We start from the raw sequence: 13,583 nt of genomic DNA, 5'->3' as shown, positions 1-13,583 counted from the left end.
CCATCCTTGGCAGATACTGGTTGAATAAAATGTCCCTGCCCTCTCTCCCTCTCTTGCGTCTGCCTGCCTCTAGAACATGCCTCACTTCTCGCCCCAGAGTGGCAGAGTTACTGTCACTTCCAGCACATTCCCTCAGGCTAGAAAAAGGGGTTGTCGCAGAGGGGGATAACAGAGTGGGGTGATAGGTTTGGAGTGGGGACCAAGTCCGGAGCATTGGTCATGTAAAGGGCATGTTCAGCATGTTGATGAGCTGCCGGTTTATGGGCAGGTACCTGAAGCCCAACGGCGACTCATACAGTCTCTGGAAAATAAATACTGTACCAGCTCTCCTTTTGTTCTCCGTTCCTACCAGGGTTGGTGTAAATATTGATATTTAAAAAAATGTATTTGGTTTGTTTCTTCTCTGATTCATTTTTTTCTTCTCTGTTTGTTGGTAGAGGTCAGAGGTGACATTGTGGTGAGTGTGTTTGAGGAGGACATCAGGGACAGTGAGCTGCTGAGGACAGTGTAAAGGGAGCATCGCTGGTCTACCACAATGTGTCCCTCGTAGATGTCATCGAGAAGGTGGACTACAGCGAGATCCACGGAGTCAACGTCAAAGGTATGGTCTGGTTTCACTGAAACATTGTGTTGGGATTGGCAGCAGTCCTGAGTGAAATGTCCAATACTTTCAAATGCTTGAGCTGCACTTGAAAACTGAATTGACCCTGCTAATATACTCATTAATCAAATTTCTTCCTCAGGAACCCAGCTCCTTCTGTAGACGTACGTCCGGGAAAATGTGGTGTCCAAAGAAAGAAAGTGAATAAAGGCTAAATAATTGCCCAAGGCCCTGCCTGTAAGACTGTTCCTATAGCTGACCATCCCCTGGTCCATGCTTATAATCATTATTACAGTGGTCTGTAAATGTGTAAATTAAAGTTGTGTGATTACAAATCAAATGTCTGGCTTTTTCTTTCCTGGTCTGTTCCCATTTACAACCACTCTGCCTAATCCAGTTGATAACATTGTTAATTAACAAGAGAAGAGGAGACAGATTGTATTCTCAATCCCAGAAACAATAAATGCACTTGACCTAATTCTCTGCTACAGTCAGATTGCAGTTGCAGGTCCATCTCTATGTTCACATGGACTAGCATAAAGGTAGAATTGGTAATCCATTGCTGAAATGTAGCTTATCACCATATAATACAGTGAGTGTCACCCCCAGATGGCCAGAGTCCAGCATGAAAACAAACAGGCATTGATCATCGGTGAGGTCATGGATCCACGGCCTGTGTCCCCCCCCCCCTCCCCCATACAGACTAAGCACTTGACCAAGCACTGGGTCCTAAGCAAAACACCGACCAACGACTGGAGCAGGAGGGGTATGTGGGTATGTTTTCATAAGCCTAGGTTACTGTGCCAGCTGAGCTTTACGAGAAAGCAGGGAAGGAAATTCCTCCAACCCCCCATCTCTGTACTGTAATCAGATGTTGTAACTTAATATTTCAATGCCAGGCATTGTGAAATAACGTATTTTCTTCGACTTAATTCTCTTAAGGAGATTCCTGCCCTGTTTGAGGTTACTGTTGAACAGTAGAGGATTGAATGGCATTTCTAGATCCAAAGTGAATTTACAGTACTTTTAAATAGTCATTGCATAACTTCAAGCACTGTTGGGAGGGATAATAGGTTTTCCAAAGCTAAGGATCTGAGGCACAGACCACCAACCTAAGCGGTAAAGCTACAGAACAAGTTACCATTCGTGACATTCTTTCAAGAGAATGGGCTGGAAACTGAAAACAGCGGAAACTTTTCTCAGTATTTTAGCATTCTACATCACGTCCACAGTAGGTAAGTACCACTCATCTCTATTGCAGAAGCTTCTTCCTCATACATTTTCATGTAATGAATAAACACGATCCTTGCTCTAAGCATATTTATTATAGCATATGCCACTTCACTGTATGTAAATAACTCTGTTGTGAAACATGGTTTTTAATGCAAATGGTGCATCTGTCACTGTTGTTGTTGGTGGTGGTGTTGTTGTCATCAAGGTTCTTTATGGACATTTCTCATCTGAACCAGCAGGGAAGGATGAGGAGTCCAGATCAGAATGTGCTGACTTCAACAACACGACCTGGCTGGAGTACCGTCAGCAGGGCAGCAAGCTACAGGTGCAATACCTGCTCCTGACACGCAAGAATACAGACTGTGCTAGCCTCTTCAGTCAGGAGTCCCTCAGCAACAACACCTCCTACTTCAACTCCTCCCTACCCACCAAGATCATTGTCCATGGATACAGGTGAGGAGAAGGGGAGGGAGGTCAAAAACTTGACACAGTAATTTCATACTCTTTACAGAGGTGAGAGAGATAGAGAGAGAAGTTATGCTGATGGGCACATATAAAGTGCGAGGGGATCTACATATAAAACGTATAAGCTATCTCCCTCCCCCCTCCCTCCCTCCCTCCCTCCCTCCCTCCCAGGGCTCTGGGCAGTAAGCCGTCCTGGGTGAAACAGCTGGCCCAGGCTCTGCTGCGGGCGCAGGATGCCAATGTGGTGGTGGTGGACTGGGTCTATGGGGCCTCCTTCGCCTACAACCTGGTGGTGGAGAACTACAAGGAGGTGGCCGTCCAGATATCTGTCCTCATCAACCAGCTCCAGGTCAGGGCCTACTCATTTGTTTATGTTTACATACTAATAAATGCAATCTCAATGTTCACTGACCAACAGCAAATTAAGTTAAAAGTAATGAAAATAATGTAGAACTGATGTCTGTCTCACAGAACCATGGATGCAAACTGGAGTCATTTCACTTCATTGGGGTTAGCCTCGGGGCACACGTGTCTGGATTCGTGGGGACCCTGTTCAAGGGGGAGATAGGGAGAATCACAGGTGAGCTCCATCTGTGTCTGGCCCAGTAACAGTTGCACAGGGCCCCTACTGTCTGCAGAACAAGGCTCTACAGGGCCAGACAACGACTGGTCACCACAAAGCAGAGCAGTCACTCACCCTTTCATCTCTGCCAATTGGACTGAATGAGGCTTTCAGAGAAAGAGAGAGCGTGCTCCAGAAAACAACAACAGCAGACATTGAAAAGCGCTGCTCTGAATTTGTGAACGATGGAGACGTTACCCTTCTGAGGACACACAATGGCACAACAATGCATACAATTGTCTGTCTTCACATTATCTCTGGTGTTTTTGTCTGAGTAGAGGCATTCAGCCCTGTGATGTGAAGTAGTCTGAATGTTTAGGTGCAGTAATTCACAGCCGTGTGTGTGTGTGTGTGTGTGTGTGTGTGTGTGTGTGTGTGTGTGTGTGTGTGTGTGTGTGTGTGTGTGTGTGTGTGTGTGTGTGTGTGTGTGTGTGTGTGTGTGTGTGTGTGTGTTTAACTATTCTTGTGGGGACCAGAAGTCCCCACAAGAATAGTAAACAAACAACAATTTGACCAACTGGGGACATTTTGTTTGTCCCCACAAGGTCAAATGCTATTTCTAGGGGGATTAGGGTTGAGGTTAGAATTAGTGCTAGGGTTAGGAACTAGGGTTAGTTTTAGGGTTAGGGTTAAGAGCTAGGGTTAGGTTTAGTGTTAGGGTTAAGGTTAGGTTTTAGGGTTAAGGTTAGGGTTAGGGTTAGGGGTTAGAGAAAATACGATTTTGAATGGGATTCAATTGTGTGTCCCAATAAGGTTAGCTGTACAAGACTGTGTGTGTGCCCCTCTTTTTGCTGTAATACTGCCCCATTGCAAAATGAGTAGAATTGCAGGAAATTAACTCTAAAACCACTAGCAAGAGGAGGATCACTTAAATGTTTTACTCGCATGGCTCTGTATGGATGTGGGTACGCAGACCTACGAGCCACCGCGGCCCCTCACAATAAGCTCAGATTTTTTGTGAACTCCAACCCCATCAAAGTTGCCCATCCCTGCTGTAGCCTATCACTCACTCACCTCAGTCATTCACTGCTCTGTCTGTATCTCCTCCTGTAGGCCTGGATCCAGCTGGACCCATGTTTAAGGGAGCCGACACGTTTGACCGTCTTGACCCCTCAGATGCACTGTTTGTGGAGGCCATCCACACAGACTCTGACTGTAAGAGAACACACAAACAATGTTATTGCAAAGAGATGTCTGCTATTATCTTTCCACCTAGCTTGCTGGTTATTGGGCTAGGTAGCTAGCTTGGATGCTAGTGTGTTCTGTTTTGTTGTAGGTCTATTCACTACACAAAGGTTGGCTGCACCCCAACAACACTGCTTACCTGATGATCTCCTGATATCAGCCGTTTGTCTATATTTTCTCTCAGACTTCGGTATCTCCATCCCTGTTGGCCATGCTGACTTCTTCCTGAATGGTGGGATGGACCAGGCAGGTTGTGCACGCTCAAGGTTTGAGTCAAGTAAGTGTGTGCTTTTGCCGCCAAAATGTTTAATTGGTGTAATATTATTTAAATTGAGGAGCACATCCTACTACAATTGGCATAGAGGCCTGTGCAGAGGCGTCATTCCCATAGGGGGCATAGGGGCAGGTGTTCCCTCAGATTTGTCCTTTATTTTAATATTTTGGGGGTTGTTTCTCTGTAATAATACTGGCCCACCAAGCAATTAAATGGTTGGATTTAGCTAGCCCAGATAGGTTCACAATCTCCCAACATGATAACAAGCTATCGAGAAGCCATTTCAGGCTATCAATCAAGTTAGAGTAGCTAGCGTGTCTAACTATCTTAGATGGCATGCCTGCTAGCAAGGTTGGTAGACTTCAGAAAAGCAAGCAATAACTAAATGTTCTGTCTAAGACTCACATTCCTTTCAATCTTTTACCCAGATTTTAGCAGAGATAAAGAGAAGCATATTTAGTTTCTTTAAAAATAAGAACCACCAGTCAGATGGATACAAACACCTCAAGAGGTATGCTTAGATATGCAGAAAAATAGGCCTATCTTTTTTTATATATAGAATCAATTATAACAATTATGTCTCTAAATTGCAGGAAAAATCTGTTTCAGGTGTTTGAAAAATTCTATATTCTACAACGTCCATGATGCCCCTGGTCCTGTGTATGATAGTATGATATGCCTAAATAAACTTCAGACATATTTGGTGGTAGATATATTTGGTGGTAAGCTGATGGCTACCTGAGCCTCTTCGTTTGTTGTCAGTTCTTGTCTACTTTCCAGTGTATGGCTATGTGATCTGTGACCACATGAGGGCGCTCCACGTCTACATAAGTGCACTGAACGGGACCTGCCCACTGACTGGCATCCCTTGTTCCAGCTATGAGGAATTCCTGAAGGGGCGCTGTTTAGGCTGCCAAGGTGTCTTCAATGGCACATGTCCACAAATAGGTAGGGTTATCAACATGACACAATTTCCTGAAAACTAATCCAACCTGTTGTCTGTGAGTACTTTGATCATGGGAATGTAAAAAATATAAATAGCCACTTCATACATGTATAGTAGGCTATATGTAAATGATTTTCATCATGTTCATATTTTGATATTTTGAATAGGCCTAATCATATTAAAAGTTCCCAGCACACTTTCCATTTTCACCTTAATTAGGTTTCACTCATTGAGAGATAGGGCTTCTGTCTGACCTAGCAAGTGTCACGTCTGGTCTGGTGTCCACTTACAGTATCACTGTGGCCACTGGCACTGCAGATACAGTTACAGACGTACAGTATACAGACAAAGCGTTTAATGTAGTCTGGAGGCCTTTCATCTGTCATAGATGTGATAGGAAGGTCTACTTTACTTCTCACTCTCTCTGTCTTTTGTACATCCATGTGTCCTTGTGTGTTTCAGGGTTATTGGAGAACAGCGGTATAACAGCCTCTCCTCTTCCTCAACAAGAGAAGCTTTTCCTCCTGACAACCTCTGTACCTCCTTTCTGTGGTGAGTAGGTGCATCTAGCCTACCTCTCGTGATCTCAGACTGACTGTCCAGCAGAAGATTGTTGAATTTTCATGACACATCACCACTACTTTCACCCCACAGTTTAATGCTTAAATAAGGCAATACTTGAAGTGTTGATGATAAAGTTATTTTCCATCCCCTTCCTCCACCCTCTCCCCCTCAGCCCATCACATCCTGGTGCAGCTGGAGGTATCCCCCCTGGACAAGACTGCTGAGGTGCAGGTGACCCTAAGAACCAGGGGACTTCCTGAAACAGAGCACAGACTCAGGCTGTAGGTATAACAACCTCTAACCTCACTGTTAGAGACAAAACAAATATTTAGACAGCAGCATGAATCACAGCTGTTCACTTTATGATACGTAAACATGGATTATATTCTCAGTAACAGTCATGCTGTGTGTGTGTGTATTCCAGAGAAACAGACGGTACCGTTTACAGGAGGGTGATAGCCCACCTGGTGCCACTGTGTGAGATAGACTCCATCCAGCTGAAGAACACTGGAGCACGCTTCTACAGACAGGGAGACATCCACTTTGTGTCTGTCTGTATATCAGAGTTCCCCTCTGTCGGGTATATGTCCTTTCATCTATTTAACACACACACACACACACACACACACACACACACACACACACACACACACACACATACACACACAGCAGCATGCAGTCTGTGTGTGCGTACCTGTGCATGCATATGACACTGTTTCTCATCTGTTTCTCTTTCAGAGAAGTGGAGTCGTTGTGTGTGAAGAAGATTGACATTAGACGAGGATCTCCGTGGAACCATGATTTTGTGCAGCTGTGTGGGAATGACTGAGAACCCTTATGTCCTGAACACACCATTCACACTATGCACCAACATCTGTTTCTTTGGCTGTGTCAACATCCCTATAGTTCTGAACTAGCATCCTCTCCTCGTCTCCTTTCCTTCATCATCAATGATGTGGAATGCTTTGATAGGTTTAAGCAGTAAGGAGGAAGCCTATCCTGTCCTTATCATTAGGCATGAAGGAAAGGAAATTAGGAGAGTTTTACTGGGACGCAGCCTGTTTCCAGCTCACACAGAAACACACACACATGCAGCCAATAGCTCCTGTTGGAAATATACATACAAACACACACTCATATGTTACTGATGGACCACCTACAGCCAGACTACGCTACAATTTTCTTATTGTTACATTTCTTCTGTATTTTCTAATAGCATTAGTATTGCTGTACATAATCATTCCGATGCAGCTGAATGTTACTTTCTTAATAAGAGCTTCTGTTGAAGCGAAACAGTTCTTAGAAGCAGGGGTGAGCAATGTGTTCGAACTGTGATGAGTTTGAATACCTCATCATGATAAACTTGAAGACTCAATCTTATTCTGACTGAGGATGGAGGAGAGAGGAGACATAGATGAAAAAATGACAGTCAATGCATTTTCACCAAGACCTTTACGGAGAAAGATTGGCCCCATGAAAATACATGTTTATCACATTATGTATATGTAGGCCCACATTTTGGGGGGGAAACAACAAAAACAAAATACTCCTGTTCTATGTTTTCTGACAAAATGTACAATGTGTGAGGCATCTCACGTTTACAAGCATGTAGACAAAATGCAGAAGTGCCTGTTACATTTGGAATCATGATTTGAAAATATGTATGTATGAAGAGAAAACCCTTTTAGCATGCTCTCAGTCAAACATTATTCTCTCAGATTATGTCTGCACAAACAAACAAGATTAACGTGCCCCTAGCTAGCCAACCCAACCCTGGCTGTTAAAAAATCTAATACTCATGATTAGTTTATGTGGAATCATAATAGCATAATCCTATCTCCACTTCAAAAGACTTTCCACCCAGATGAATGGGAGATGTGAGTGACATAATAAAAAGAGTATACCATTCTTTTCTGTGACATTAACTAATAAATTCAGTTTATAACATAATTATGTTCAGTGTCCAGAGTCTCACTCTCTCCTTTATTGTCATGCGTAGATGACATCACAGGAGTGAGATAATGTTAGGTGAGAGACTGGGATGTGGTGTTGGGTGGGCCTGATTCCACCCAGGACAGTGGTGATAGTTATATCCCAGGTTGTCTTTCCTGCAGTTCCACTGGTTTTCTCAGGAAAATGCTATAGATATGCATAAACATTTTGTGATAGTGTTATAAGCTGCACAGCATGACTGTAATTAAGACAACCTGGAACTGTTTGCACTTTGGGTAAAACTATCACAGCTTAGGGGTGTCCGTGGGAGCCAGAGGAGCTCTTCCTCTCTGGTATCGCATTGGTAGAGTCCCAGCGGTTTCCCCTCCTGTGGAATAAACAGAGGACATCTGTCAAAAAACAAGCATAACTGTTACTACGACAAACTTCCTTATGGCAGGCAAGCAGATCATATTCACCTTGTCCAAGTACAGAGAGTATTTCATTGTCACCTAAATGCTATGTATCACGCATTACAGCTGAACATATAGTATAAGGTTGCAACATGATCTCACAACGAACCTTCCCATTGGTCGAATTAAACTGGCATAGTCCTCACATTCCTGACAACTGGTTAACAGTGAGAGATGGAGGAACTACTGACCTGTGATGTCACAATGACATTGGAGTGATAGGCTGTTCTCTGAGCCTGGCTGGTCTCTGCTTTCACATGACCCACATCCCTCGCCCTTCTCTCATCCATAACCCCTGTCAAACCCTCACCCCTCTCATTCCCCTGCTTGCCGTAGATACTGTCTAACTGACCATAGCCTGCATCTGAAGGTCAGCAGCAGCCGTTACAATGACAGCAGAGCCAGAGCCCTCCACCAACCACCCAGCAGCTGTCCTGGAATCCAACCCCCCTCCTGCCCCCCTCTCCCCCCTCCGCCCGAAACACGATCTGCCCCCGGTTGGGTCAGGGAGGATTTTAGGATAGGGGGGAAAGGGAGGGGGTAGTGGGTAGGCATGTGGATTAATGGCATGGCACTGAATCTCTGACTGCCAGGATATCCCCAGTTTCCAGCAGGTTGTAATCATTGTCTCTGTCAGAGAAAAACACACAGATGATTGCCAGCCTCCCACCCTGCTGTCTCCCTATCCTGGTCAAACTACAAACCTCCAACATATATACAGATGGTACCCCCATCTGTTTGAACCAACATAAGCTATCAGGGTCACCCTCAGGTAAACTGTTGTGTACAACACTGTCTTTCATCTGGCCAAGCTTTGGAATCCAGCCAGAAAGTACAGTCTAACTAACCTAGCTAAACAAACACACTCTCCATACACACTCTACAGTACATCCAGCTACCAAGAGGACATGCCACATACCGGAAGAGGAGTGGTGGAGAGGCTGTAATATACTGTACATACATATACAGTATAATGTAGAGAATTAGACCAGCAAGAGTTTTGGGTGTAGAGATCCTGAGGCATCAGATCTCCATTGAGATGGAGTGGAGGTAAACTTTATAACAACAATCCTCAGAGACAGAGTGCGTACCTAAGAGGCGAGGTGTCCCAGTTCTGCCAACTCTTTGGTCAATCTAATGTTCTTCCCTTCAGGCTCATTCATTTTGACCAAAAAAATGTATTCAATTTACTAACTCACTCTCTAAACGTTCATATCATTTTCAAAAGCGAAGGAGCAAGCAGTGCATAGCCTCTGCATAAGATAGATGGAATATGTGTGAAAACAAACAGAAAATCACTTAAATAATTGTTGAAATGAGGTTCTTTAACACAGGGTATTGCCATTTTAAACTGGATTAGTGAGAGTGTGGACATAGCAAGCAAAACACGCAAACCCCCCCAGCCCACCCTCTCACTGCACACAGCTGTACTTACATGTAGCTTAAGTAGTGGCCCAGTGTGTTAGCTCCAACAACCTGCCCTCTACCTCAAATAATCCCTCTCACTCCCATAATCCATTAAGGACCCGGTCATATCAGCGAAGTCCTCCAGGACCAGGCTGGTGGAGTCCTCACCAGAGAGCATCTCCATGTCTGAGGGCCAAGGCTGGCGCTGGGGGTGTGGGCCCTGGGGTTGGCGGGGGCTTGCAGTTGATGGGTTGGGGGACTTCTCTTGGATCTGCAGCAGTGGGGTCGGGGGTGTTGGAGGCTCTGACTTCTGGTAGGCTGGCACCGGGTCCACATCCACCACTGCTGCCTCCTGCTGCTCCACTGGGTCTACCCGGTCCCTTGCACTACCACTGCTGCTACAGACCTCACCCTCGCTGCCCGGGGGTGAGGGGGCCAGGACATGGTAGAGACTGGGCAGGCGGATGTCGAGGCGCACACCACTCTTGGCGAAGAGCTTATCATTGAGTGAGTAGAGCTTGTTGGCAATGTCGCTGCCCAGCATGACGGAGAAGAGGCGGGTGATGTAGCGCTCCTTGGACAGCAGCATGTAAAGGCGGCGCCGGCTCCACGAGATGTAGCGGCAGTCCGTCTCCGCCGTCAGGGTCACCTGGTGGTTAGGAATGTCAAAAGTCAGGGGTAAGTGTGAAGGAAAAGGCTAAAGCTTCAGAAATTAATGAATGAATGAATGAATGAATGACGAGAATCCGTCCAGTACCTGAAAGTTCCCCTCTTCATTGGGTCTGAGAGACTCCCACTCAGGAGAGTCCAGGAACTGGAGTGGGAAGATGTAATGGAGGAACTGTCCTTCTAGAGACACACGGATCCTACCAGGGAGAGCAGGAAAGGACAAGGTTAGTAAGAGAGGAGAGGGGGAAAAGCATGGATAGGTGATACTGGGAGAAGAAAGAGAATACACACATCACTAGGTTTGATCCAAAACTTTGAAACAAGTTAACATGAATATCTATGTCCTTAACCTCAACACTCAGGGAAGTAATCCAAGTTAAACATAGACAGAGGAAAACATCTATTCTTGGTTTATAAATCACAGACACTCCAGCAGTGCTCTTTCATGTCTGATTAATGTTGATGGTATTCATTTGAATCAATTGAAACTAGGAATTGCTTGTCATAAACAGATGTCATCTTAAGACACCAAATGTTATTTGCATATGATAATTAGCTATCCTGAAGTTATAAACTTGACTTGCACTCACATAGCTGTCAGTACCTTTAATGAACCATTCATTTTAGAGGCCGTATAGGAGTTAGTTAACTGTGTTGATACACAACCTAATATCACAACACTTTAGCAGCCAGACCTGGGTCAAATACATAATATACTTCCAAATTCTTGAACAGCACTTGATTTAATTTGCCCGGTACAATAGAATCAATGTAATAGTCCCACATGAGCTAAATCAAGCACACCTCAAATACTTGAAAATAAAGTGTTTGACATTATGTATTTGACCCAGCTGTCTGCCGCTAAGGGGAGCAAGTACACTACAGTGAGTCAGTGACACGAATACTCTGTGTTTTACAACGTCTGGGGCTCAGACATTTTAACCATACCCTCCCAATCCCAGCACACTTGATACACACACTAAACCTGATATTAGCCAAAAAGCAAAGAAGTGATGGAGTCAATGCTGAGGACCAGTGTTGGGGAGTAGTGAATTACATTTAGTTCAACTAGTAATTGCATTACATTTTGCAGTAGCTTGGTGGTAGTTGAACTAAATTAAAATATTGGTAGTGTTTTCAGTAGGTAATACATTTTTTGCCATGTAGTGGTGTAGCTAACTACTGGAATTACACACTACTTTATTTTAGCTCAAATAAAATATGGGTGAAGTAGTCAAGAATGTCCTTTCTTTTTCATCATCAGACATGCCTAATTCTCACTTGAAACACTTTGTGCCTAATTCTCACTTTTTTTGTGTTTAATAAGCTAAATTACACATTATGTTAACATCTGTCTCCAGAGTGATCTGTTCTTGCAATTTGTAGTCTATGACATTTCGGATTTAGATATGATAATTTTTCACAAAGTAGTTTGGATGTAGTGAACTACTTTTTCTAACTAACTTCAGTTAAGTAAGATGTGTTTTTCTTAAGGGTAGCTTTAGTGCAGCTTAGCTTCTTCCTGTGTGAAGTAATTGGTAGCTTGGTAAACTATATTTTCAGAGTAGCTTCCCCAACACTGCTGAGGACACATGACCTCTTGAAAGTGTTCTGTGTTTAATTATATTGTTGGTAAGTGATATATCTCACTCAGGTTTCCATGAGCCCTAGTCTAAGCCATTGTTTTTTTTGGACAGACAGATCAAGAGATAAAATGCTAAGAGAAGAACATTCACTGGGAACACTAACTCTACTACCTGACAATTGCAATTTACCTACAGCAATGTAATTAAACTACAGTTGGCTATGTTCCTCCAGCAACTCAACTAAAACAAGACTCAGGTCTGTTCCAATATCTCCAGTAACATACTACCAAGAATGAATGAAGTAATGTACTATTGATCATGTATTCTAAGTGGTATGATACGGACATTAGAACTGACACCCTCCTCTCGCTCACCTCCCAGACAGCAGAAAGGATAGCTGGTTGATGGGCGTCTTGCCCTCCACTGCGTACGTCTCCTCTACTCTTAGGGCCAGCACCTTGTTCTCACAGGCCCCCACAATGTCTTTGAACACCAGTACGGGCACATCCAGGGGCAGGTAGACGGCTGAGTAGAGGGCCGACAGCTCCTCGTTGGCCAAGCCATCCTGTTGCAGCCTGTATATGAGGTGGCAGATCTGGAGCACGCAGGCCACCAGCAGCAGCAGGTTCCAGGTGAACACGTCCACCCCACACATGGTCATCCAGCCCCACAGGGCCAGGCAGGTGAAGGCAGGCGTCATGAAACCAAAGATGAACAGGGAGCCGTAGGCGCTGCTGCCCCCCATGTACCCCAGGAACAAGACGGTGTTGCCCAAGTGGTAGAAGGCCCCCTCTGTGTTGTTGGTCCAGCCATCACACAGTGGATGGCCGTAGAAAACTGTCTCCAACAGGGTGGAGTTGTCTGCACTCATGGTGGAGGGAAGCTGTTATTCCAAACCAAACTGTCTAGTTGTTCAATAAGTTCCAAAAAACAGTTACACTCAGAATATTCCAAAGTTTACTACGCTACCTGAGGTCAAAGCTGGAAGGAAAAGTTTGTCCTTCACTCAAGCCTCAAGTTGTTGTTGTTGCTTTACCAGTGAGTCTGAAAAGTTGTCATTGGAGTTGGTCTATTTCTTAAAAGTTCAATCAAGGTATTGTCAAAACAGAGAAAACGTTGCAAAAAATAGTATGAATTGTCAAAGGTTGCTCTGTTGCCCTCTTACGTACAGCTGGACTACAGATTTTCTTTGTCCTGCTTCGGTTATTACACCATAAACATGATTGGAATGGATTTCTCCTCACATTGTGCGTCTCTCCCTCCCTCTCGTCCCTTCTTTTCCCCGTCTGTGTTTTGCTGTGTCTGTCTCTTGATTTTCTCTCTATTTCCCTCAGCCATTTGCTTACTCTGGAGAGCTCACAGTTGGCAGCAGAGAGAGAGAGAGAGGGAGGGAGAGGGGAGAGAGAGGGAGAGAGAGAGACCCCTAGTAGGATAACCATGTTTGGAATTGAAACCCAAGGAGTAGAAAGCCACAGACAGAAAGCAGACCAACTACTTATCATAACACTGCTGGGGAGAGAGAGAAAAATAGAGAGGGAGGAGCGAGATGATAACAAGTGACAGAGAGAGAGAGACCCTTGAATTGAATTGAGAGAGAGGCTATAGTCATGCCTCCAGGTAAGTCAT

The 13,583-nt window shown here is 44.5% G+C and overlaps 2 protein-coding genes across 6 annotated transcripts; one reads left to right on the top strand and one right to left on the bottom strand.

Moving 5' to 3' along the window:
• The first annotated feature begins 1,323 nt into the window (after positions 1-1,323).
• LOC115155764 (phospholipase A1 member A) lies at positions 1,324-7,840 on the top strand. 4 transcript variants are annotated; one of them, XM_029702695.1, is made up of 11 exons: positions 1,324-1,836; positions 2,074-2,287; positions 2,471-2,648; positions 2,771-2,879; positions 3,975-4,076; positions 4,291-4,383; positions 5,161-5,328; positions 5,789-5,878; positions 6,063-6,171; positions 6,315-6,470; positions 6,629-7,840. In XM_029702695.1, the coding sequence occupies exons 1-11, from the start codon at positions 1,767-1,769 to the stop codon at positions 6,717-6,719; spliced, it is 1,380 nt and encodes a 459-aa protein (XP_029558555.1). In that variant the 5' UTR covers positions 1,324-1,766; the 3' UTR covers positions 6,720-7,840. The 4 variants fall into 4 exon arrangements, with proteins under 4 accessions (XP_029558555.1, XP_029558552.1, XP_029558554.1 ...); XM_029702692.1 differs by having other exon boundaries at positions 5,143-5,328; XM_029702694.1 differs by having other exon boundaries at positions 2,071-2,287.
• LOC115155765 (popeye domain-containing 2) lies at positions 7,324-13,340 on the bottom strand. Of its 2 annotated transcripts, none has more exons than XM_029702696.1 (4): positions 12,332-13,340; positions 10,460-10,568; positions 9,731-10,351; positions 7,324-8,210 (listed from the first exon to the last, which is right to left on the bottom strand). In XM_029702696.1, the coding sequence occupies exons 1-3, from the start codon at positions 12,826-12,828 to the stop codon at positions 9,779-9,781; spliced, it is 1,179 nt and encodes a 392-aa protein (XP_029558556.1). In that variant the 5' UTR covers positions 12,829-13,340; the 3' UTR covers positions 7,324-8,210; positions 9,731-9,778. The 2 variants fall into 2 exon arrangements, with proteins under 2 accessions (XP_029558556.1, XP_029558557.1); XM_029702697.1 differs by having other exon boundaries at positions 9,871-10,351; positions 12,332-13,339.
• Positions 13,341-13,583: the final 243 nt, after the last annotated feature.

This window comes from Salmo trutta, chromosome 20 (assembly GCF_901001165.1).
Source record: "Salmo trutta chromosome 20, fSalTru1.1, whole genome shotgun sequence".
Lineage (NCBI taxonomy): Eukaryota > Metazoa > Chordata > Actinopteri > Salmoniformes > Salmonidae > Salmo > Salmo trutta.
The sequence above is the reverse complement of the archived record's forward strand: the minus strand, read 5'-3'. Positions and strand labels throughout refer to the sequence as shown.

Excerpts from the sequence above, each read along its gene's own strand:
- LOC115155764 (XM_029702691.1), top strand. The coding sequence starts at position 1,767 with ATGGGCTGGAAACTGAAAACAGCGGAAACTTTTCTCAGTATTTTAGCA. Across the intron at positions 2,880-3,974 it reads GGAGATAGGGAGAATCACAG|GCCTGGATCCAGCTGGACCC; the intron begins GTGAGCTCCATC and ends CTCCTCCTGTAG. Across the intron at positions 4,384-5,142 it reads ACGCTCAAGGTTTGAGTCAA|TTCTTGTCTACTTTCCAGTG; the intron begins GTAAGTGTGTGC and ends GTTTGTTGTCAG.
- LOC115155765 (XM_029702696.1), bottom strand. The coding sequence starts at position 12,828 with ATGAGTGCAGACAACTCCACCCTGTTGGAGACAGTTTTCTACGGCCAT. Across the intron at positions 10,569-12,331 it reads TCCTTTCTGCTGTCTGGGAG|GATCCGTGTGTCTCTAGAAG; the intron begins GTGAGCGAGAGG and ends TCTCCCTGGTAG. Across the intron at positions 10,352-10,459 it reads ATGAAGAGGGGAACTTTCAG|GTGACCCTGACGGCGGAGAC; the intron begins GTACTGGACGGA and ends CCTAACCACCAG.